This window comes from Pogoniulus pusillus, chromosome 10 (assembly GCF_015220805.1).
Source record: "Pogoniulus pusillus isolate bPogPus1 chromosome 10, bPogPus1.pri, whole genome shotgun sequence".
In the NCBI taxonomy this organism is placed as follows: Eukaryota; Metazoa; Chordata; class Aves; order Piciformes; family Lybiidae; genus Pogoniulus; species Pogoniulus pusillus.
Genome location: NC_087273.1, coordinates 1,446,848 through 1,472,858, shown reverse-complemented (window position 1 = coordinate 1,472,858; position 26,011 = coordinate 1,446,848). Strand labels below are relative to the sequence as shown.

Below are 26,011 nucleotides of genomic sequence, written 5' to 3'. Positions count from 1 at the left end.
GCTCAGCAGCAGCTAGCAGTGTGCACTTGCAGTCCAGAAAGCCAACCAGAGCCTGGGCTGCAGCAGGAGAAGTGTGGCCAGCAGGGCCAGGGAGGTGATTCTCCCCCTCTACTCCACTCCGGTGACACCCCACCTGGAGTACTGCATCCAGCTCTGGAGCCCTATTACAAGAAGGATGTGGAGATGCTGGAGTGTGTCCAAAGAAGGGCCACAAAGATGATCAGAGGGCTGCAGCAGCTCTGCTGTGAGGACAGACTGAAAGAGTTGGGGCTGTGCAGGCTGGAGAAGAGGAGGCTCTGAGGTGACCTTCTTGTGGCCTTCCAGGATCTGAATGGGGCCTACAAAAAAGCTGGGGAGGGACTTTTTAGGCTGTCAGGGAGTGACAGGACTGGAGGGAATGGAGCAAAGCTGGAGGTGGGGAGAGTCAGACTGACCGTGAGGAAGAAGTTTTTCAGCATGAGAGTGGTGAGAGGCTGGAATGGGTTGCCCAGGGAAGTGGTTGAGGCTCCATGCCTGGAGGTGTTTAAGGCCAGGCTGGCTGAGGCTGTGGCCAGCCTGCTCTAGGGTAGGGTGTCCCTGCCCATGGCAGGGAGGTTGGAACTGGATGATCCTTGTGGTGCCTTCCAACCCTGACAGATTATATAAATCTGCAAGGAAGTTAAAATTGCCTCAAATCTGTGCATTGTTTCCTACTTTGTCTTTAACCTATATGGAAACAAAACAAGCCAGCATTAAACAACGTGGCACCGCAATTTCCTGACCAAAAAAAAAACCCCAGAAATGCATAAAGTAAACCCAAATATACTGCACAAAACACTAAAACCCCCAAGAGTTTCTAACTCCAGGCCAAGGACTGAAAGAGGAAGTATTATTTGGTTATAGCAACGTCTGAAATACAGCTAGTGCTTGTGCAGTGTATTTTGGAGTACAAGAAGCACTTCTGTGAACATCTGGCAAGGATGGAAGATGCAGATCTGGCTGCTGCAGATCTGCAGCAGTGCTGTGATCCAGGTGACAGTGCTGTCAGCCCAGGTGCTCACTGCTGAAATCCACCTCTGCCCTAACAAAAGTTAGGTACATAGCTGGCTTGAAAATCCACCCTGGTGGGCTGACAGAGCTCAGCCCAAAAATTCCTACACGGGAGCCCTTTGGTGGGTCTTGGCCTCAGCCGGTCAGGGCACTCAGCACCTCTTCAGCAGACACTGCTATCGGTAGGAAGCTGTCTGAGTGACTGGAGGCAGAGCCCTCTTTAATGCTGGTTTAAAGACTGTCCGTTTAAGCACTTCTCTTTTAATGAAATATTTACTGGATGGTAATACGTTAAATTGTAGACTATAGTAATCTCATTAAAGAAAGATAGGAAAGTACAGTAAATGCCATGAAATAGTAATAGATGGTGAGTGTGCACATCAGAATTCTTGATTAGCAAGGCTGAGAATTAAATCAGATTGGGGTGAAGTGCTGGTTCACAGGATCACAGAGCATTAGGAGTTGGAAGGGACCCAAAGAGATCATTGAGTCCAACCCCCCTGCCACAGCAGGACCACAAAATCTAGCACAGGTCACACAGGAACACATCCAGACAGGTCTTGAAACTCTCCAGAGAAGAAGACTCCACAACCTCTCTGAGCAGCTTGTGCCAGTGCTCTGGGACCCGCACAGTCAAGAAGTTCCCCTTTGTGTTGAGCTGGAACCTCTTATGCTGCAACTTGCACCCATTGCTCCTTGTCCTATCCCAGGGAGCAGTGAGCAGAGACTGTCCCCCCCTCCTGACCCCAAGTCCTCAGATGTTTATAAACATTGATTTAAATCCCCTCTCAGTCTTCTCTTCTTCAGACTAAACAGCCCCAGGTCCCTCAGCCTCTCCTCATCAGGCAGTGCTCCAGTCCCCTCATCATCCTCGTAGCCCTCCTCTGAACCTTCTCCAGCAGATCCCTGTCCCTCTTCAACTGGAGAGCTCAAAACTGAAGGCAGAACTCAAGATGAGCTCTCAGCAGGGCAGAGTAGAGGGGAAGGAGAATATCCCTTGATCTGCTGGACACACTCTTCTTTAATACACCCCAAGATCCCATTGGCCTTCTTAGTCACAAGGGCACATTGCTGCCCCATGGTTAACTTGTTCTCCACCATGGTAATGCTGAAATCGCTAATGTCCTAACACAAAAAGGCATAAGATCCACCAAACCCCTCAAACATTACAAAGAGAATTCCCTGCTCTAGACAGTAAATAACACATGTCATGTGGCAGTGTGCACAGAAGGGGGAATAATGTGCACTTAAGAATGACTTTTGTAAGAACTCTGGGCTATGGTTGGTTTATGGTTTTTTTTCCTAAGAAAAGCTTTCCCTTGGAGCTATGTATTAAAAAATATTAATAGGAAGATGAAAATAGACCAGAAGAGAAATACAGAATCATAGAATCAGTCAGGGTTGGAAGGGACCACAAGGATCATCCAGTTCCAACCCTCCGCCATGGGGAGGGACACCCTACCCTAGAGCAGGCTGCCCACACTCTCATCCAGCCTGGCCTTAAACACCTCCAGGGATGGAGCCTCAACCACCTCCCTGGGCAACCCATTCCAGCCTCTTACCACTCTCATGCTCAACAACTTCCTCCTCACGTCCAGGCTGAATCTCCCCACCTCCAGCTTTGCTCCATTCCCTCCAGTCCTGTCACTTCCTGACAGCCTAAAAAGTCCCTCCCCAGCTTTATTGTAGGCCTTCTTCAGATGCTGATACCATACATACAGGTACAAGAACTTTCACTTGAGTTACATATGAGCAATGCAATATTTTTCATCTACTGCCTCAGAATCTTTGATTTCTCAAACTCCACTTTAACTAAATCCTGCAATCAAAGGTGGATGCAAAACCTGTCAGCAGGATCCCGTAACAAACACATATATTGAACTGACTCCCTTTTGTTCAGAGCTGCTCTGCCACTGTAATACTACACAAGATGAAAAATTAATCAATTATAAACATCAAAGGGTGGCACAGAAAATGTATCTGAAAATGAATGTAAGCACTGGAATCATTAAGAGTCATCATTAACCTGGAAATAGAAATGGAACTACAAACTTTTGGAACAGAATCACAGAATGAACCGGCTTGGAAAAGACCTCTAGGACCATTGTGTCCAGCCTATCACCTAACACCTTCTAGCTACCCCAAAATATAAATGCAAGGAAGGCACTAAAGACAAAAATGCTACCTTCACAAAAACATTCCTCATACAAAAGCACACACTCACACACCTGGCTTTATTTCATAGAATCATAGAATCAAGCAGCTTGGAAGAGAGCTCCAAGCTCAGCCAGTCCAACCTAGCACCCAGCCCTACCCAGTCAACCAGACCATGGCACTAAGTGTCCCAGCCAGGCTTGGCTTCAACACCTCCAGGGACAGCAACTCCACCAGCTCCCTGGGCAGCCCATTCCAATGCCAATCACTCTCTCTGACAACAACTTCCTCCTAACATCCAGCCTAGACCTCCTCTGGCACAACTTGAGGCTGTGTCCCTTTGTGCTGTTGCTGGCTGCCTGGCAGAAGCATTTCAAGTAAATGTCAAGATTTCAAGCAAATCAGAAAAACCCCAAAGCCAACATGACTGTCAATAACCTTTCTGCTTTTCTTTCTAAATTGATTATCTTCATTAACAAAGAATGTAATTCCAAACATACTTTATGTACTCTCATTTACCAAAAATGAAGCATTTCTCAACTTTCCTCTTTTATTTCAGGACCGAGAGCTAGAAACATCTGAGTTAGGAACCTTTTCCATCTATGACTGCAGTGACACCAGAGCAGTCACTCAGTTTCTTTGCAAGCTGCCTTCACGACATAGGAAGAGATAATCCTAACTATTTACTTTCTGGATCTGGGTTAGGAACCTTTTCCATCTGTGACTTTAGTAACACTGGAGCAGTCATTCAGTTTCTCTCCAAGCCTCTTTCATAGCGTAGAAAGAATTAATCTTAACTATTTACTTTCTGGATCTGGGTTAGCAACCTTTTCCATCTGTGACTTTAGTGACACCAGAGCAGTCAGTTCTCTCCAAGCCTCCTTCATGGCATAGGAAGAGAAAATTGTGACTATTGACTTTCTGGATCTTCTCAAGCTGATGCCATGAATTACCACAAACCTCTGCACCAGGCTTTGCATTTATCACAGCATTGCTATGATCAATCCATTGCTATGATCAATTCCCACAGTATTTTGGCTTTTGTTTATGTTGGCTCACTCCCGTCACCAGCAGAGCTTACTCAGTAGCCTAAAGATAAACAGACCACTCGAAGATTAAGAGGGAAAGGCAAGAGAGGATTCCACTACAAGAAGGATGTAGATATGCTGGAATGTGTCCAGAGAAGGACCACAAAGATGATCAGAGGGCTGAAGCAGCTCTACTATGAGGACAGACGGAAAGAGTTGGGGCTGTTAAGTCCAGAGAAGAGCAGGCTCCCAGGTGACTTTCTTGTGGCAATCCAGGATCTGAAGGGGGCCTACAAGAATGCTGGGCTCAGGGAGTGACAGGACTGGGGGGAATGGAGCAAAGCTGGAGGTGGGGAGATTCAGCCTGGATGTGAGGAGGAAGTTGTTCAGCATGAGAGTGGTGAGAGCCTGGACTAGGTTGCCCAGGGAGGTGGTTGAGGCCCCATGCCTGGAAGTGTTTAAGGCCAGGCTGTATGAGGATGTGGGCAGCCTGCTCTAGGGTAGGGTGTCCCTGCCCAGGGCAGGGGAGTTCAAACTGGATGATCCTTGTGGTCCCTTCCAACCCTGACTGACGCTATGATTTTGCACGATTCAGAAGGATTCACTGTGAGAATTATTAGGAAGTGATGATTGTACCAAAGTAAATTTGACTTTTGGCTTCCTTTATTTCAGAGTATTATTAAATGTTGGAGATGCTTCACCTCTACAGGATGTCCTAAAGACAGAAGCCATTTGTGTAAATTTGGCTTCCTTTATTTCAGAGTATTATTAAATGTTGGAGATGCTTCACCTTTACAGGATGTCCTAAAGACAGAAGCCATTTGTGTAAATTTGGTTTTTTTATTTCAGAGTATTATTAAATGTTGGAGATGCTTCACCTTTACAGGATGTCCTAAAGACAGAAGCCAGTTGTGTAAATTTGGTTTTCTTTATTTCAGAGTATTATTAAATGTTGGAGATGCTCCACCTTTATGGGATGTCTTAAAGACAGAAGCCAGTTGTGTATTACTGGTGCATTGTCTTCCAATACTAAATATTGTTGAACTCCTGAGAAATGAAAGCACCAAAACCCCCAAACTTAGCAAAAACAACAACTTACATTAAAAAAAATAGAGAAAGAAAGAAAAAAAGCCAACTTGGGCTGGCTGTGTTCTTCTTTATTAAAGTATGTCATGTATTTTATCTGTGCAAGAGTTTGATGAGCTTTTGCAAGTAAAATTCTGTTTCCTCTATCCTTGCTAATAGTCATGAGAATCTGTAGTTTGCACCTTCCCATTAAAAATGGATTGTATTTTTTTGAAATGATTCACCCCGCCTTTTATCCAGATCATGTCTTTGAAAGGAGGAAGTAGATAATAAATGGAATAATTCATGACTTCCCATTAAATATGAAACTTTCTTTTGCAGAGTTTAGAAAATGAAGTTCTACATAATGTACAGAAGTTGATTAGAACTTTTTTTTTCAACCTTTCCAAGGGAAAAAAAAAAGCCCATCCCAGCCCAACCCAACTCAACCCAACCCACCCCACCTCTCGCGTTACAGAGAGGCGCAGGGGAAGTTTCTTTAAGGAAAGGCAAAACCCTGCACTGCTTCCTGCACGGTTCTGCTCTTTAGATCACTCCCTAATTACACCAAATCGTATGTTGATCAGGCCCTGATAATTCTCAGAGATCATTCGTTTGACCAAAAGAAAACAGCAAAAAGAATGTCTGCCTCTAAGTGCTGAAAATCTCTTTTTGAAAGTTGTTTAATAAACATTGAATCTCGGCCGGGGCGAGGGAGATTGTTTGGAATTATTCAGACAGAGAGAGGAGGAGGGGAGTGGGGGAAAAAAAAGAAGTAAGATTTAAATAATATTGTGAAAGAGATTTAAAATTTATCATCTAGCTCAACAGCAACTTGTGCCATCTCCCTTTCCACAAGCAGCAGGGAGTTTGGGATGGAGTGCTTTCATTTAAAATTTCTTTTAGTGCGAAAGGATCCGTGGCTTCACTTCTGATTCACCCTTTGCCGTGGTTTTCACTGTTTAAAAGTGCAGAAACCTTCTCGTGAAGTGTAAATGAGTTGACACAACATTCCAGCACTTCAAATCTGATCAAAGAGGAGCTCACAGGGGACTTGGGGGTGCTGCTGGACCAGAAGCTCAGCAGCAGCCAGCAGTGTGCACTTGCAGCCCAGAAAGCCAACCAGAGCCTGGGCTGCAGCAGGAGAAGTGTGGCCAGCAGGGCCAGGGAGGTGATGCTCCTTCTCTACTCTGCTCTCCTGAGACTCCACCTGGAGTACTGCATCCAGTTCTGGAGCCCTATTACAAGAAGGATGTGAAGATTTTGGAGCATGTCCAAGAGAAGGGCCAGGAGGATGCTCAGAGGGCTGCAGCAGCTCTGCTGTGAGGACAGACTGAAAAAGTTGGGGCTGTGCAATCTGGAGCAGAGGAGGCTCTGAGGTGACCTTCTTGTGGCCTTCCAGGACCTGAATGGGGCCTACAAAAAAGCTGGGGAGGGACTTTTTAGGCTGTCAGGGAGTGACAGGACTGGAGGGAATAGAGCAAAGCTGGAGGTGGGGAGATTCAAACTTGCTGTGAGGAAGAAGTTGAGCATGAGAGTGGTGAGAGCCTGGACTGGGTTGCCCAGGGAGGTGGTTGAGGCCCCATGCCTGGAGGTGTTTAAGGCCAGGCTGGCTGAGGCTGTGGGCAGCCTGATCTAGGGTAGGGTGTCCCTGCCCATGGCAGGGAGGTTGGAACTGGATGATCCTTGTGGTCCCTTCCAACTCTGACTGATTCGATGATTCTGTTTTTCATAGGTCATAGCCAGAGACTGACATCAGGAAAAATAGCAAAATCTTGCTAGGACCTGTACATGAAAGGGAAAGAACAGTTTGCTTCCCTCTGTTATTGCTGTTATGTCCTCCTTTAGCTCTGTCCCCCTGTCTTCAGTGTTCTATGTACAGAAGAAATGGAAGTAGCTCAAATCAGACTATTACTAGAACAAAGAACTCTGTAATCAAGGACTGAAATTCAAGGGAAAAGCAGAATCTGCACCTACACATTATCTGTGTCTGAAATTGCCTTTTGCAAGCTCTGTAGTAACAGCAACTGCCCCTCCTCCTTCCTTTCCTTAACCTCACACCAGCACTATACTTTTCCTGACCCTTATTCTTGGTAGTGCCCCTTCCCTGTCCCTCGAGAGCCTCACTCTATAACACAGAAATGGTCCAATCCACCTAACAACACAAAATTTCCAAGCCTAAATGGTGCATGCAAGAATTGAGAAGCTCCAGTAAAGATTTCAGGTAGTGAAAAAGAAAACATGGCAACATGAAATACACGGATAAAGACTCCCCACCTGTTTGTTGGGTGAAAGATTTCATAGCTTACCTGGCACATTTATATGGTAAAAGTGGCAGCTACTAACAAGTCTGAGATTCATCCAACTTGCAAGCAAGTGTATGAGTTCAGCTTCCTTAGAGAACTGTACTCAGCACTGGCCAGGCTACACCTTGAGTGCTGTGTCCAGTTCTGAGCTCCTCAGTTCAAGAGAGATGTTGAGGTGCTGGAACATGCCCAGAGAAGGGTGACAAAGCTGGTGAGGGGCCTGGAACACAGCCCTGTGAGGAGAGGCTGAGGGAGCTGGGGGTGTGCAGCCTGCAGAAGAGGAGGCTCCGGGGTGACCTTGTTGCTCTCTACAGCTACCTGAAGGGAGGCTGTAGCCAGGTGGGGTTGGGCTCTGCTCCCAGGCAAGCAGCAACAGAACAAGGGGACACAATCTCAAGCTGTGCCAGGGCAGGTCTAGGCTGGATGTTAGGAGGAAGTTGTTGACAGAGAGAGTGATTGGCATTGGAATGGGCTGCCCAGGGAGGTGGTGGAGTCGCCGTGGCTGGAGGTGTTGCAGCCAAGCCTGGCTGGGGCACTTAGTGCCATGGTCTGGTTGGTTGTCTAGGGCTGGATGCTAGGTTGGGCTGGATGAACTTGGAGGTCTCTTTCAGCCTGCTTGATTCTATGAACTGGTACAGCAATGGGAAAGGTTAGAATAAGGACAAATGGAACTGGATGATCTTTGGAATCTGTTCTAACCCAACCCATTCCATGAATCCAGATCTGGGCTGGTCACTCTTAAGCTCTCTCTACAATCAATGGAGAGAAGAGGTGCTTCAGAAGTGTCGTTCGCCTTATTCTAAAGCAGTTGCCTGGATCCTAAAAGATGAGGCTCACCTAATCAAATTGCTTGTTCTTAATTACTTGCATTGATTAGAGTGGCTGATTCACCCAGTCCTGTGGATCAGTTAAATTAGGTGCAACCCCTTTGCTCTTTTTTGTAGAGAAAGACAAAGGTTTACAGGAGCAAAGGATCACATCTACATTCACTTCTCATCACTCCTAGGGCAGAGATATTATATTCCAGTTCTCAGTACGCAGCCTGTACAGCAATTTAATGATTGATCTTCCCAGTATTAGCTGAGATGGCTGCAACTGCTCTGGGGACCACAGCCCACCTAAGAATGAAAGCCTTTGCCTTTTTGCTCCAGATAATCTCGAAGTGGACCAGCCTTCTGGTGAATTCTAAGCAGAACAACCCAGCCTATCTCAAACCCATCTGACTGAATGTGTCTAAAGTAATCTTGTCTCCTGCCTATGCAAAAGTCATATCAGAGCATGTCTTTACTGACACAAATGTATCAGTGCAAGCTTCCTATAACACACCCATCCACCAGACAGAAGACACAAATTCAAGACAGAAAACACCATTACAGATTCTATGCATATCTAGGTTGGCCTGTACTGACTCTGTACAGCAATTTAGATGTTATTTGACTACCAATAAGTCCCAAGTCAAGACACTAGAACTCAATCATCTGACTTACAGAAGTACACTTAGTAAAATCAAGAATGTAAATGGTTGGGGTTTTTTTGGTTACTACTAAACAAAGCTGTTCCTCTTATCAAAAAGATTTCCAAGGCTCTCTTCTCAGTCTTTTAACTCTTTTTTTTTGATGATATGGCCATCTCTGGGCAATATTAATTTGTATGAAGAAGACAGAACTGTTACTTGATCTTTCTGGCCCTGATAAAAAATCAGGAAGTAGGAATGACAATATCCAATTCTGGTCCATTCTAGGCTTCAAACTCATTTGAAGATTGAGCCCTAGAATCCATCTCTTGGTGGAAAATGCCTTACTTCACAGTTCATTATGAACTTTTTGACTCTTAGCTCAGTCATAAGGACAACTTTTAATTTTTCCTGCAACCCAGTTTTGAGCCATTAATGACTGGGTGAGTCATGGCTAAGAGCAGAAGGTATCACAGAGAGAGCAGACTGAAGGCCAGTGGAGTCAGCCACCCATTCAGGAACTTGCAAAGACCTAATTCTGTGACAAGAAAGCAGCCACACTCTGCATTAATGGGAACCTTTACTACATTCCATTCCCAGCTTTGGGCACCATAGCCACTTCTTGATTTCAAGCTGAAGTCTTAGAGGAGGGAACCAGTGTACAACTAAGGCAATATCCTGTTTTAATACTATTAAGTACTATCTTAAGCACAGGTATTTTTCTCCCTCTTATATTGTATCACCCTGGGACAAAAAAATATTGCAAAGGGAAAAAAAAAGAGAAGAGTGCAAACCACTGCCACATTTTTCCACAGAAAAATGAGGCTACAACATAAGCACATGTAGCAGAATTCATATTTGCTGAAGTTTGAACAGAGCACAAGGCTGCCTATCTGAAGGATAACTGCAGTCCTCCCCCCCCCCCCCCTTCAAATATAAAGACTCTATCTTAGCTGGGCTTTAAAGAATCATAGAATCACAGAGCAGGCAGGTTGGAAGAGACCTCCAAGCTCATTTAGGCCAACCTAGCACCCAGCCCTATCCAGTCAACTAGTGTGTGTGGAAATCACAGGGGCTGAAGACTGAGACAGCTCAACTTTGCCTTCGCAAATCAGTCTGCAGGAACTGCTGTAGTGGAGTGGCTGCAGCAGCACTGCAAGGCTGCTACAGAGCTGGGCTGACAGTAAGTGACTGTAGCTATTTCTGTGCTTGCTCCCTGGGGTCTGACACTTCTCCTCCCCTCACTCCACTACCCTTAATTCAGGGGACAGGACCTCTGTCAACACAACATTTGCAGGGGAAGGATAAGCTCCCTAGGTTGGTCCAGTTCACGCAGAGCGTGGCCGAGTCCCAGACCGGTCTGTTTTTCTTCTCTTGAATCAGGGAATATTTAAAGTGGCTCTGACACCTAGCATGATTAGTATGACAGCATGATCAAAGGTAGCTGTCCCACATCCACCACGTGCACCCACAGAGCAGTAATGTGGCACTTGCCACTGCCTCCCCTAACTCACTTTCCTGTCACTGCCAAGCTGCTCTCTCCCACAGACTGTGACCTGTGGCAGAGTCTCCCCTACAGAAACAAATCCAACTTTGCAGACCCGAAGATGACATCCTGAGGATGTCTTGCCCAATCCCCTCACTGAACTCATTTTTAGTCTGTCATCTGGGAGCCCAGTCTTAATTCAAATGAAAGAAGTAGAATGCTTGCTTTAAACAGATTGCTCTCCTGGATTAGCAGAGGTGTTACAATCCCTGTGCTTGGCAGCCAGAGCAGTTAGCAGCTCTGTCTTACTGTTGTGAAACACAGGGAAATGGGACACGTATTGCAGCAAAGGAAGCTGTGGCTGCTGGCTGAGTACTGAGTACTCGTGTGTGGGTTTAGGACACTGCTAAAGTTATTACCTCTCAACTCAGATTTGCTAATTTTCCAGACTCACATACGAGTTTTTAGGGAAGCTTCACAGGTTCATCCTTAGGCTGGGAAAGGAGAGAAAAGAAGCACGATCCGCAAGGAACTATCCACTTGAATTCCTGCCCGATCGCTGGCGTGGTTTTGTGCCGCGAGAGTCATCCTACAATATTAATTGTTGAGGTGCCTAGAGCCCTTCTGTATGCATCCTTTTACAATTTAAATATTGAAATAAATAAATCAGCTCCCTTAAACAAGCAGCACTTCACATTTGTTCAGGGTTATTGCATTCATTTTGATGGTGCCGAGCCCTGGATCTGTTAAGAGGCTCCAGAAGACTTAAGTCGGTCGCAGCCTCTTGTAACTTCCAAATGTAAATACCTTGGCTGTGAGAACTCAAAAGTCATCTGGATTTCTTTCATTCGCTGGGATTTTAAATAACTAATGGTGTGTTAAATGCTTTGCTGCAGAAGTCAGCACTTGAGCTTGCCTAAATAATAATGCAAAATTACAAGAGCGTGTGCGTCGGTAGACAAAGCTTCCAGCCCAGAGGAGATGTCTCAGAGAGGGGAAGAAAAAATAGAGAAAGGAAGGAAGGAAAAAAGAGAAGCACAATTTCCACTATAATTAGTGACACAGCCTCAGCAATCATGTTACAAATGTGGTAGAATGCTTTGGTAAATATACAAATTAGCAAGCCTGAGCAGTTAAACGCTTTGATATATTTAAGATCAGCAGAAGCGAACCATCATTATTTAATATCAACTTCAATTTTTAAAGGCCAAGTTCCACTAGAAAGGGTAGGGCCCAGGGAACTTTACATTTAAATGATTGGGGTGAGTAGAAACAAAGGAAACAGTAAACTTAGGGATGTTGGAATGCCTAAAAATAATAAAAACGGGGGGGGGAAGCACCAACTTACGCAGCAGCTTCTTGCTTTGACAGCCCTTTGATATTCTTCACCAAATAATCATCTGTGGCATCTTTGTCTCTGATCAAACGAATCCTAAATTTAAACGGAAAAAAAGTAAATTAAAAGCAGCCCTGTGAGGCGCTACCTGAGACGTCTGCGGCATGCATAACGCACGGGCATTGCCAGCTAGAGCTCAATGCTGGGATATCGGCAGACGAGGAGGTCAGGCCCTGTCAGCACATACGGTTACTGTTTGTTTGAAACGTTGGGGTTTGGGCTTTTTTGGTCCGCAGAGGTTGCAAATCTTCCTTTTGGAATGAAAAGAGGCTTGGATTACCTTGCAGGGACACGGTGGCCTGGAACCCGGTGCACTCCAGAATCCCTCTCCCTCCGCGGTTTGCATGAGAGGAAAAGGCGCCAGAAAGCTGTTCCCTGCTGCCCTGCAGGCGTGAGGGGGAGCAAAGGGCCCTGCCGCCACGAGCGGTGCCCCGCGCAGCGCCCGCGCTGCTGATTGGCTGTGCGCTTCCCGCCCAGGCGTTGCTAACGTCCCTCTGTCCGCACGAGCGGTGCCCCGCGCAGCGCCCGCGCTGCTGATTGGCTGTGCGCTTCCCGCCCAGGCACAGCCAACGACCCTCTGTCCGCACGAGCGGTGCCCCGCGCAGCGCCCGCGCTGCTGATTGGCTGTGCGCTTCCCGCCCAGGCACAGCCAACGACCCTCTGTCCGCACGAGCGGTGCCCCGCGCAGCGCCCGCGCTGCTGATTGGCTGTGCGCTTCCCGCCCAGGCACAGCCAACGACCCTCTGTCCGCACGAGCGGTGCCCCGCGCAGCGCCCGCGCTGCTGATTGGCTGTGCGCTTCCCGCCCAGGCACAGCCAACGACCCTCTGTCCGCACGAGCGGTGCCCCGCGCAGCGCCCGCGCTGCTGATTGGCTGTGCGCTTCCCGCCCAGGCACAGCCAACGACCCTCTGTCCGCACGAGCGGTGCCCCGCGCAGCGCCCGCGCTGCTGATTGGCTGTGCGCTTCCCGCCCAGGCACAGCCAACGACCCTCTGTCCAGGAAAGGGGCAAACGTTGGGGCGCTGCCCGCCTTGGGGCGCTGCCCGCCTTGGGGCGCTGCCCGCCTTGGGGCGCTGCCCGCCTTGGGGCGCTGCCCGCCTTGGGGCGCTGCCCGCCTTGGGGCGCTGCCCGCCTTGGGGCGCTGCCCGCCTTGGGGCGCTGCCCGCCTTGGGGCGCTGCCCGCCTGGGTATTCCCGCAGAAAGAGTCCCCTGGCGCTCGGCAGGACAAGCTGCTGAGGGACAGGCATCGCCCCTGCTTCGGACGGCTCCCCACGTGACTAATAGCGGAGAAGGCTATTTAGTAGCTTAGCTTTTCCAACTCCTGTCTTCTAAAATAGTCCAATTTATCTACCGTATCCTTGCAAGATCTTCTCGATCAAGCGGAACCTGCTAATTAAAGCTAAATTAATTGCTGTATGTAGTTTTGGGGGAAATAAAATCATTCTGTTTTTATACATATATTGCTGACTGGGCCGTGTTAATTCCCTGCCTCCACAACAGCACCTGCTCACCTGAAATCTCTGCCTGGAAACTAGAAGAAATTGGATAATAGAGAAATCAATGATAATTAAGCTGCTCACATTTAAACTGCGTGCTAAACCAGAACCTTAACAGGTTTTGCATTACCATTAGGGGCCAGAATGGGTCAGTCTATTTTCTATCTAATTACAAACAAACAAATGAATAGAATCAACAATAAGAACAAAAAAATCCCATACCCAACTTAGAATATTTTCCTTAGTGTAGTGCAGGCTTTAATACTGCTCTCAGCCTTCCACGGGTTGAGCAGTAATAGATCAGACACTCCCCAAGCTCAGACAGTTCTTATTTGTTTGAAACATTCGTGGGTTTTTTTATCTGTAGCTATCACAAATCTTCCTTTTGGAATGAAAAGAGACTTGGGATTAGCTTGCAGGGACCTGGGTAGCTGAAATTTCTACCTCAAAACTAAAAGAAATTGGATAATAGAGAAATCAATGATAATTAAGCTGCTCACATTTAAACTGCTTGCTAAACAAGAACCATAACAGGTTTTGCATTACCATCGTGGGCCAGAATGGTTGAGTCTATTTTGTATCTATTTGTTTTTCAGAATTAGAAAGAAAAAAAGAAAATCAACGAGAACAACAACAAAAAATTCCCAATCCCAACTCAAAATATTTTCCTTAGTGTAATGCAGACTTTTAATACTGCTCTCAGCCTTCCACAGGCCCAAAATATTTGAGTTCCACAACTCAAAATGTTTTCCTTAGTGTAGTGCAGCCTCTTAATACTGCTGTCAGCCTTCCACAGGTTGTGCAGCATCAAATGAGTCCTATAGTTAAATGAAGTAAAACAATTAAAAGCAGCCCCGTGAGGTGCTACCTTAGACTTCTGCAGCATGTACAATGCATGAGCATTGCAACTAGAGCTAAATACTGAAATACTGACAAAGTAACAGATCAGACACTCCATAAGCACATACAGGTAGTATTTATTTTAATCAAATTTTTTTGGGGGAGGTGTCTGTAGCTATCACAAATCTTCCTTTTGGAATGAAAAGAGACTTGGGATTAGCTTGCAGGGACCTGGTTAGCTGAAATTTCTACCTCAAAACTAGAAGAAATTGGATAATAGAGAAATCAATGATAATTAAGCTGCTCACATTTAAACTGCTTGCTAAACCAGAACCATAACAGGTTTTGCCTTGCCATTATGAGCTAGAATGGGTCAGTCTATTTTCTATCTAATTTCTTTTTCAAAACTGAAAAAGAAAATCAACAAGAACAACAACAAAAATCCCAATCCTGACTCAAAATATTTTCCTCAGTGTGCTGCAGACTCTCAACATCGCTCTCAGCCTTCTGCAGGATGAGCAGCGTGCTGCAAAAAGGGGGTCCACTAAAAGCGTGTTCCAAAGGGCATGGAACCCCCCAGCAAATTTCAGGATGCAAAGATATGATTGCAAAGTTTCAGCTGTGCACCACCTTTCCCTCGAGCCATCCTCCCTTTGCATCTCCACTCTGATACACAAGAGGTGTCTTGAATTTTAAGGGATACTATGCTCTTGCTGACCACAAAGTGTGGCGATATCACCACAGTGACATCCTGGCTGTAGAGGATATTATCTTTGTACAAGTAATGCCAGTTTGGTTTTATCTTTTTTAAGAGAGCCTAAAGGTTGTCTGATTAAGCACTCACAGATAAAAGAAATTCAGCACTAGTGTTCCACATAAATCTCTTGCCTCCCTGTCTCTCTGCCTGTATCATGCTGCTGTCTTTCACTGCTGAGAGTAAAACGTGTTCATAATGTTAGCTAATATAAGCGTCACGCTCCTTATTGCTCTGAGAATACCAAAGACACTTCGTGAAGTTCATTTAAATGGAAACAAAATAGCTGAGCAACGTGGAGATGTTTTGATGTGCCTGTATTTAAAACACTCCAACAGTGAAAACTTCCAGCACAAATAGGGCATTTCAATTTGTTCCAGAATTCACAACTGCTGAGCTGCGCTAACAGAGGCTTAAGTCTCAGGCTGCATGCAACACAAACCGTACGAGGTGCTGCTGACCACGAGGAGTGCACGTCTTGTGGATATGCCCACCAAAGTTCAGCTATAATCAGTGCCAACATGCTATCAACACCCAAAATTTCCCAAGAAGAGAGTCACAATTTAGGAAGGCATGTAATGCCATCAGGGTGATGAAGAGAAGGTCATTAGTGTGTGTCCTGAAGTGTTGTAAAACACATTTGAAGACACAAGGGGTTTACAGGAGGTAACAGAAACAAGGGAAAATAGCATCTCTGGGTAAGTCAATGTGAAGCCCTCAGCAGAAAATGCAGGACTCCTTAGCTGTAAGAGTGCACAGTGAGCTTTTTGCATGTTAGTAGCACACAGAACACAGCAATGTGGGGAGGAATCCAAACCCCCAGACTGAAACAGCCAACTCCAACAAGCAAATTCCTAGGTGTCACTTGCAGCTTGCTGCAATTTAATCTCAGCTGCAGTTAAAAATCATCTCAGACAGGAATAAGAGAAAACCTGGTGGCTTCTGCCAGGCAACCAGCAACAGAACGCTAGGAGACACACTCCCAGGCTGTGCCAGGGCAGGTCTAGGCTGGATGTTAGGAGGAAGTCCTCTCCAGAGAGAGTGATTGGCATTGGAATGGGCTGCCCAGGGAGATGGGCACCTCCCTGGGCAGCCCATTCTAATGCCAATCACTGTGACTTGGAATGGACACTGTTTCTTAACAGCAAGATGAGGTGAGGATGGCACTGGCTAACAAGCACCATTTCTTTTCTTCCCAAAGTTGTCACCTGCTTTCCCCAAAGTGTTTGAGCCTTATTTCTGCAGTGTTTCCGTGATGACTCACTGCATGTCATAAATAGTTTATAAAAAAGCCTACTTCACCTGTAAATTGGCTCCTGGTTAATTTTAAATCACTCTCTTATTAAAGGCAAGTGGATTTGATTCCAATGGGCACCCATCCCAGAGCTAGCATTTTACACCATGCATTCCTGTCACTGTTCCTGTGAGCAGACTACCCAGCAAAAAACAGCTACTTTTATTGTCTAGAAATAAACTTCCTGTGTTTTTAAACAGAGCTGCCTTTCGAATCAAACACCAGAGCAAAGTCACATAAAGGGGCAAACTGATTCACACAGAACTTTCTGTCTCCCCTGCCCGCCCTTGTTAACTCCACTTTTGTCAGCACCTCCTACTAATGGAAGTGGCAGATCCTCGCTTGCTCTAGTCACCAGGCACCTGCAGCACGGTCCAGGCCCTGATCTCCTTTTATGATCAGGTTACCTGCTTGGTGAATGTGAGGCAGGCTGTGGAGGTAGGTGTTTAAGGCCAGGCTGGATGGAGCTCTGTCCAGCCTGATCTAGAGCAGGGTGTTCCAGCCTACGTATGGTACAGGGAATGGACAGGAGGAATGAGTGCAGTGGAACAGAAAGCAACGTAGGGATGTGCAAGAGGATGGCCTGAATGCACTGCAGCACTGTTGTTAGCTCTTTCAGTTAAGCACAGGATAATGTTTTTCAAGCCAGTTTTACTTACTGTATTTTGAGAGAGGCAAAGCTGGTTTGTGCCTGAAGGAAAAATAAACAGACCTTGTTCTTTCATGCCAGTAAGTTCACTTCCAATGGCCTACATTTGTATCAATGCTAAATGGGAATAACTTTCTGTGGCTCTTGCAGAGGTTTTGAAGAACCAGGTTGAAATAATCTACCTTGCACAGAGCACATTTCCTGCTTTGGTTTGTTCCCCCCACCTTTAATTGTGAAACTTTTCCTAAGAGAGAATTTCCTTGCCTCTGGATTTTGCACTTTTAAATATTGCAAAAGAGCAAACATAATTTGTCACCTTGGCATACTTGACTGAAGCTGATCACAGTAAAAAGAATTCTCTGAAAGAAACAAAAAAGGTCCATACCTTGCCAAGTCTAATGAGGGGCAAACAATCTGCTCCATGAACCTGGGATGCTCCCTTGGGCTTTGCAGGACGGCTGGAGGCAAAACATTCATTTTGACTAAAACAAACAAACAAAACCAATGTTACTTGATACCTTCTCTTGCCAGTGATGTAGTTTCTTTGCCTTCTGCTGCTGCTTCCCAGTCAACTTGTGATGGTTTAGGAGTTACCCACCCCCACACTCCTATGAAGTCACCCAGACTAGACTCATCTGGCTGGCAGTTAAGGACTGAAGCTTTATATACACAGCTTAGCACAAGATACAAGCAGACACAATATTTGCAGCTCTATACAGAAATACACAAGTTAAAGGTAAAACAGAAACACAACAGCCCTCCCAGAAACCAGAGTCTCCAGGAGGGGCTCCCAACCACCCTTCCACCTTCTTTCCACCCCTCTACCTTATCCCAGAGTCTGCTTTATGTGCAAGGTGAGTTTGGAGGATCAGCAAGGAGGGCTAGAAAGCAGAATGATTAGTTGAGTTACACAGCAAAAGCCCAGGGAGAAAACACAGACATGAACTCTGACAGATAGAGACTCTCACAGACTCTGTCTCATCTGTGTTTGTATCCTTCCTTTTATACATCTCAGCAAGCCTATGAGTGCAGTAGCCATCACCATTGTTTCCTTTTCACAGCCTGTCAACTATTTTTTTCTCATTAAAATAGTCAAATTAGCCTCAAACTAGCACACAAATCTCTTTTATTTCCAGTGTGTGTAAAACCAGACTCTAGATCCACACAAAGGTCCTGTGTGCTGGGGTGGGTAACTCCTAAACCACCACATCCAGTAGGACATGGAATCACAGAATAATAGAATCACAGAATCAAGCAGGTGGAAGAGACCTCCAAGCTCATCCAGTCCAACCTAGCACCCAGCCCTAGCCAATCAACCAGACCATGGCACTAAGTGCCCCAGCCAGGCTTGGCTTCAACACCTCCAGGGATGGCGACTCCACCACCCCCCCGGGCAGCCCATTCATAACGACATAATGGTCATGCCCTCACATTAACGATTTTCTTTCTCTCATGGGAATGTTTTTGAGTTGCACAGGGAGGACTGATTCAGTAACTTTTCCTGCCTGCTTTCCCTGTGTGCCTCCTTAACCTATCCAGGTCGGAGTATTAATGATGTCTGAAGCGAAGGCAGAAAGCGAAGGAATGACTGAACAGGCAGTGCGCAGTGCAACAACAGGCACTGCATTAGCATTCAAAATAATACCTAGTCATAATAGCAACAGTCCTTTGAATAAAAAATGTAAGCATTGCTGCACTTACAACAGAGGGGTTTACTTGAAACCAAAGCCAAAAGCCCCACAGTTATGTAGAATCGTCTGGCTTGTCATTTTGAAGTACATAAATGCTAATAGGACTTTTTTTCTCCTATAGAGCTACTGTGTTTTTTCCCCAAGTATTCAGTCTACACTTCCTACCATTAAAGTTTCAGCTGCCAGCTCCTTCATTTTGCATGTCTGTGATCTGAGTACGTTAGCAGCAGGAGCACCCTTACTTTTAAATTTGGTTTAATGTAGGTATTGCATGCCCTGCTGCTAGGCCTCAAGGCACAAACTTTTAATAGGGATGGGAAAATAGAATATAATCTGAGGGGGGAAAGAATTTAACTGTTTGCTGCAGTTAGCGAAAGGAAATTTCCTTCACAGGAACAGATGTTAGGTATGAATCGACTCGATACTGAACAGTCAGCATCAGATCAGCAGGTACTTTGTACATCAGCCTCTCTCTGACCAAACTCCGTCTCACTGGTGCAATATTTTGCTACCGTGAAGTAATTTTTCTGCAACTGTGTTACTCAGAATGGAATAACAAAACCAATTACAGGTGCAAAAGATGACAGGACACAGTATTTCCCCTAAGCTTCTTTCACAGCTTGGTGTTAATGCTAACACTTGCCACAGATAGATAAAAGCATCATTTTAAAACAAACTACTCTGCAAAATTTTACACAAGTGTGTTGTGGAGGAGGGGGAAAAATCGATAGAATACAAATGTATGAGTAATACATCACTATAAAAGATTAGACTTCTTGGAGACAGTGACAGGTTTGTATCCAGGAGCAACACAGAGAGGAAAAGCTCTTTTTAGGAAGATGCTGTTCAGTGAGAAACAGTAATTAAACTTTGGAACAATGGTACTGAAGCCCAGAAAAGATGCTAAGCAAGCCTCCTAGTTTAGAGGTAGCTGGTGAGAAAGTATGCAGACAGATCGTGTCTTAGTGGCAGCTGTTCAATTTCCCCTTCACCTGTTAGCCATCTGTAAGAGGATGCTCTGCTCTGGTGGGGTAAAGGAAGAACATTGCCTCAACTTCACCTTACTTCTGTGAGGCTTCTGGTGCTCTCCTTAGTGATGATGGACACTGAGGATTGGCCTGATTTCTTCACTGTGAGGGTGACAGAACCCTGGGACAGGCTGCCCAGGAGACTTGTGGAGTCTCCCTCTCTGGGGATATTCAAGACCTGCCTGGATGTGTTTCCGTGTGATCTGATATAGGTGATCCTGCTGTGGCAGAGGGGTTGAACTGGATGAGCTTTCAAGGTCCCTTCCAGCCCCTAACATTCTGTGATGCTGTGACTCTGCAACCCCAAGAATAAATGCTACAGAGCAAGATGTGAGACTGAAAAGGGAAACAAAAAGAACGATAAAGATAAACAGAGTTTTGCTCAGCAACAAATGACTGAGAGTCAATCACTCTGACAGCCTAGCTCCACTTCTGAGCAGGAAAAATTCTACCTCACCCCTTCCCCATCACAGAGTATGTCTGGGTGTTTTTGTCTTGAGAGAGGACATCGCTCAAGGTTATCCTTTGAGGCTGATCAGGAGAGAGTGGCCCACAGCCATTAACATGGGTAAGCAACACCAATCCCCATCAAATCACTACTCCTAGAGGCAGAGGTGCAGTGCCGAGGGACGTGGGTTAGCACCAGGCTTGGGCAGCTTAGAGGATGGTTGGTCTCAATGAGCCTAAAGGTCTTCTCCAACAGAAATGATTCTGTGATTCTATTGATTTAGCAGGTACTATGATAGTAGTAATAGTATATTATACAGTATGTATACTGCATATTATACAGTAAATAAAATAGATAATACTATAAAATGTCAATATTACTGCTGTAAGAAAGCATAGTTATAGCCTTTATACTATGTAGCAGACGTTCTGATTAATGGCCTTTAGCCTAATTACATTGTATCAATGACAATGACTCTAATTTTGCCTTTATATAGATGGACATTATATAATTGCTTATATACATAAACATATATGTACACACACGTATATGTAATGTATATACATATACACACATATATATAGATATGTATTTTGCCGCTCTTTAACCCTGCAGGCAGGATACTGCCCCCACACACTACATACCCTCAACCCATGCCTGCGGCACTGCCTCAGCCTCTTAAAACCCTAATCACTCAGTATGCAAATGTATAACATCTATCCGCCTAAAAAACGCTCCAGAGGCACAGACCTCTGCTCATGGCGGGGCTGCAGGACGAGCTCCTCTCTGCCGTGCCTGTCGCACCGAGCTCTTAATGACTCCGCCACCGCCCGGCTGCCGCGGGGGCCGCCCCCGCGCAGGATGCGGGGCAGAACGGGACCCGCAGCGGGCACAGGCTGGCTCGCCGCAGCCTGGCTCCCGGTAGCCGCTCGGCGCTGCTGCCGCCGCCCGCTCGCCCGCAGGCAGGTCGCTCTCCGGGACGCTTCGCCATGGCAACGGGGGCGGTGCCGAGGGTCAGCGTCCGCCCCGCAGGCTGCCCCGAGCCCCGCAGTGCCAGGCGCCCGAGGGTAAGGGAGCCTGGCGGCTCCCCCCGGCGGTTCCCTCCTGGCGGTTCCCTCCTGGCGGGGGCCCGCAGAACGGCTCAGCTGCAGGGGTCCGCTCAGACCACGCGAACTGGAAGCTGTGAGGAACCAGCCCAGGAAGAACCTGTTGGAGCGGGGCCAGACGAGGGCACAGCGACGGTGCCAGCGCTGGAGCAGCTCTGCTGGGAGGGCAGGCTGGGAGAGGCGCGGTTGTTCAGCCTGCAGAAGGGAAGGCTCCGGGATGTTTAAACAGCTTTCCAGTACTTAAAGGGGCTAATAGGAAAGACAGGGACAGACTTTTTAGCACATCCTGTTGTGACAGGACGAAGGGTGATGTTTTAAGGTAAAAGAGAGAGATTTAGACCAGACAGAAGGAAAAAATTCTTTACAACGAGTGTGCTGAAGCACTGGCCCAGGTTGCGTAGGGAGGTGGTGGATGCCCCCGGAAACATTCCAGCTCAGGTTGCTCGGGGCTCTGATCTGCCCGATCTAGTTAAAGACATCTCTGCTGACTGCAGCAGGGGTTGGACTAGATGATATTTAAAGATTCCTTCCAACCCAGCCCAGACTGCGATGCTATGATTCAGCACGAAACAGTCCCCCAGCTCACGCAAAAAGCTTTGTGTGCTTCCTCGCTCCTCATAGGAGCTCCAAACGAGCTGATCTCAAATGGGAACATCTCTCAAAGCTAAGTAAGTTTCTGAAGTTGGCAGACAGAATCAGTGACAGTATCATATCGATACTTAAAGGAAAGTTTGTGGGCAGTCTCTTGGATTATAGACGAACACTTGCAGTGAGCAGGCTTTTTTCTTTTTTCCTTTTAGGACCTCTCATCTTCTCCAGCATCCTTCAGGACTTTTGAGGGACGAAAAAGAGCACAAAGCAAAGCCTAGACTTAGTCTCTAAGTGGCATAAAAGAGAAGGCTTTTAGCCTGTGAAAAATGTTGGCACTTTCTGCCGATGGGAGCCTGCTGCTAAATTTACTGTAACAAAGGAGCTGCTAAGTTAGGGAGCTACTAAGAAATTTAAACAGAAACCAGTGAGCTTCTGGTGAGGGCAAATAAAAATGCTAAGATAAAGCATAATGCTGAAGATGCTAAAGAATACAAAGACTTCTTCAGTAGCCTCTGTTCTACTGTTGGAAGCTTGAGACCAGCAGAAGAGGTCACTTTCTCAGCACAGATTTGACCCAGTTTTGCTGTTGTTATGGCTAAAGCTGGTCAGAAAAGGGGAATGTCAAAATCAATTGTTATAATCTATTTTGGAGGGATCAAGTGGACAGAAAGCACTTCAAAAGTGGCATTACCTGTTTCTGAGCTGATGGCAATCGGAAGCAAATGATCTTGAATGCTCACGGGTCAGTGCTCTAACGGATAAGTCAGGAGCTGACAGGGTACTTAGCTGGTATCAAATCGCACTAGAGAACAGCATGACCTATGCCTTACCCACCAACAACATATAGGCAAAACCTCACTGTACCGCAGTGAATTTCAACCCCAGTGACATATGTTGGAGGGCTGCTGCTGCCAGTACTTGGAATTTGAAAATGTTTTAAATGTCAATTTCCTAACTCAAAAAATGCTGCGTCCGACACAGAGAAATTCTGTACCGGACCTCATCTTGCAGATGAAAAGGAATTGATCACAGAACAAAAAATTACCCATAGCTTAGGTCTAACTAATCATAGAATCAAGCAGGTTGGAAGAGACCTCCAAGCTCATCCAGTCCAACCTAGCACCCAGCCCTGCCCAATCAACTAGATCATGGCACTAAGTGTCTCATCCAGGCTTTGCTTGAGCTCCTCCAGGGATGACAACTCCACCACCTTTCTGGGTAGCCCATTCCAATTTGATTCCCAATCATGATTTGATCACATTTGTTATGTGCAAACAGAATTAAGTCCAAACCAATAACATACATATACATACATACATGCATACATATATATGCTTAATGCTTCAAAAGAGATAGTTTTATAAAGGTGAATGCTTTTATAAGGTAAATCTGTTGGGAGCAAGAATTCAGCCTGAAATTGAAGAATGAGCATTTGGAAATTGTTTAAGGGTGTAAGCCCAGACAAGCACAAAGCCATAATGCCACAGCTAAGGAATACATTTGCTGAAAAGTCAAGGTGGTTTGCAAGGAGAACATCTATGGAACAGAAGCAGGAATGTGGTGTTATAAAGTGAAATGCTGGAAGGTGGAGGCTGTAAAAAAAATCCTGTGGGAAACAAAAAGTTATAAGGGAAATATATACATCTATATTTATATATCATAGAATCACAGAATCAGTCAGGGTTGGAAGGGACCACAAGGATCTTCCAGTTCCAAACCCCTGCCATGGGCAGGGACACCCTACCCTAGATCAGCCTGGCCAGAGCCCCATCCAGGCTGGCCTTAAACACCTCCAAGGATGGGGCCTCAACCACCTCCCTGGGCAACCCATTCCACACTCTCACCACTCTCATGCTGAACAACTTCCTCCTCACCTCCAGACATTGCCTCGACCCAGCTGCAGGACCTTGCCCTTTGTCTTGCTGAACCTCATGAGAGTGGTGCCCACCTCTCCAGCCTGTCCAAGTCCCTCTGGATGGATCCCTTTCCTCCAGCCTGTCTGCTGCACCACACAGCTTGATGCGGTCAACAAACTTGCTGAGGCTGCACTCAGTGCCTGTGTCCATGGCACCCACAAAGATGTTGAAATGAGGCAAATGCAGGTTTCTTTTTCAAGTATAGAATATAGGAAACTATCTGACTAACAAGAAAGCCCTACTAAGGGATGAAGATGTCAGCTTTTACCATAATCAGTGACAAACTTGGAATGTTAATACATAGACATATTTCTCCTGTGCATTTGGGAAGGTGGCAGCTGATGTCTTTATGTTATACAGCAATGGAGAGTTTTCTCTTCCAGTGATAATGTAGGAGGACACTTCAACTCCAGTGGCTGTAAGCAAAGTGGTTAGAGAGTTCTAAATGAAACTTGCCAACATTCATCTTCAGGTCTTGGAATATAGAGGCAGTTACACAAAGAGGATGAAGCTCATACTGCTCTAATATTTTAACTGGGTAGTTTATCAGTGTGACACTGGTCACAGGCACAACTCAGAGCAGACAAGTGTCCTGCTTTGAGCTAGAACAGAGCCAGTTCTGTTCAGTGATTTGGCTTTTCTTCTAAAGTAACTGCACTTTCTGAAGTTACCAGCATGTCTTTGCAGACAGAATACAGAAGTGATATCACTGATGTTCTAGTGAGTAACAAGGACTGGTGTGCAGAAAGGCTCTTGCTTATACTTACTCCTATGGAGATCAAGTCACTGCTAAATCCTGTGTGCCCTATGAATGTGCCCTGGTAGATAAGATTTGCCATTGGAATGGGCTGCCCAGGGAGGTGGTAGAGTCACCCTCTGTGGAGGTGTTGAAGCAAAGCCTGGCTGGGGCACTTAGTGCCATGGTCTGGTTGATTGGCTAGGGCTGGGTGCTAGGTTGGGCTGGATGAGCTTGGAGGTCTCTTCCAGCCTGGCTGATTCTATGATTCTATGAAATAGGTACTAGAAAAGAGAATAGAACAGAAAAAAAAGTGATTTTGTTTTTGTTTTGTTTGTTTGTTTGAAGTAGCATTTCCTCAGTTGTTGAATTAAGGGCTAAAATATGTTTAAAAAAATCTCCTTTTCAGGACTTATTCTGCCTAGAAATTGGAGTTTTGTGTTGTTAAAAGGAGGGTAGAAATATTAATTTGTAGTCCTGGAAACTCCAGAGGTACTGCACTTCATTTTTACCACTCTAACTGATGATAGAGTTCATGGTGACTTCACACATCTCAGAAGTGTTTAAATGAGACATTTCTTTAACCTGAGAGACATGTAGAGAACAAACAAAGGTGGCACTGTGCAAAGGTTTTATCAGCATTTGCCTGAGATCACCTAACAAACTTGCTCAGGAGCGACGGGGTCACAAGAAATGCTGCTGCTAGTACTTTCCAAAGCTCATACTGAGTCTTTTACATCCCAGCTGTGTATGTCCTATATTCTACCTGCACTGCAGAGAAAGTAAACCCCAGCCTGCACTTTTTACCTTTGCTGCTGCTCCCTTTCCCACTCTACAATAAACTGGAACTCACCACATTAATTTCTCCTCCTGGTTGTGTGGTAATGGTTACTTATTTCAGTGTTAGTACCCATAGATTTAAAGCTATGCAACAGACAGGTTTTCCACCCACTGAAACGTTCCTAACATTATCAACTTATTTGTTTTGCCTTCTCTTGAAGGCTGTCTAGAAAGATTTATATAAAAAGTTAATCAAACTCCATCACTGCCTTGGCTCATCAGCACAACTTTTTCATCACCATAATAATATCTATGTGACAACCAGCTTATCATCATGAATTATGGGGGAAAGGATAAACAACCCATTAAGAAATTAAAGGCCCACAAAGGTGCAGTTTGATAAAGGATAAAGAAAACCCCAGGGGGTACATATAATAAGATCTTTCTCCCCTGAAGAGTGATTGTTATCTTTCTTTCATGAGCGCCAAAGACCTGGAGTTTCTCAGTGCCTCAGGCAAGTGAGTTTGAAGGTCTCCTTCATGACTGAATGGGAAATAGTAATCAGAATTAGATTAGGACTGTTTGTCCTATAGAGCATTTAAAAAATAAAATAAAATGCAAGGTCTGCTGTGTAGAAGTTACAGTAGGAACTGAAGGAAATAGCCACTGGGATGGTTTGGGAGTTACCTGCCCCCTCCCCGCGCTTATGAAATCACCCAGACTAGACTCAGCCAGCTGGCAGCTTTATATTCACAGCTTAGCACA

At 45.8% G+C, this 26,011-nt stretch overlaps 1 protein-coding gene across 1 annotated transcript in view; it reads right to left on the bottom strand.

Moving 5' to 3' along the window:
• Positions 1-26,011, bottom strand: part of TTC29 (tetratricopeptide repeat domain 29) — an 83,354-nt gene that overhangs the window by 51,782 nt on the left and 5,561 nt on the right. Inside the window, exons 2-3 of the mRNA XM_064150367.1 lie at positions 17,336-17,432; positions 11,870-11,953 (exon numbers count right to left, since the gene is read on the bottom strand). Coding sequence (XP_064006437.1) covers positions 11,870-11,953; positions 17,336-17,432 — 181 coding nt within the window. The remainder of the gene's footprint in view (positions 1-11,869; positions 11,954-17,335; positions 17,433-26,011) is intronic.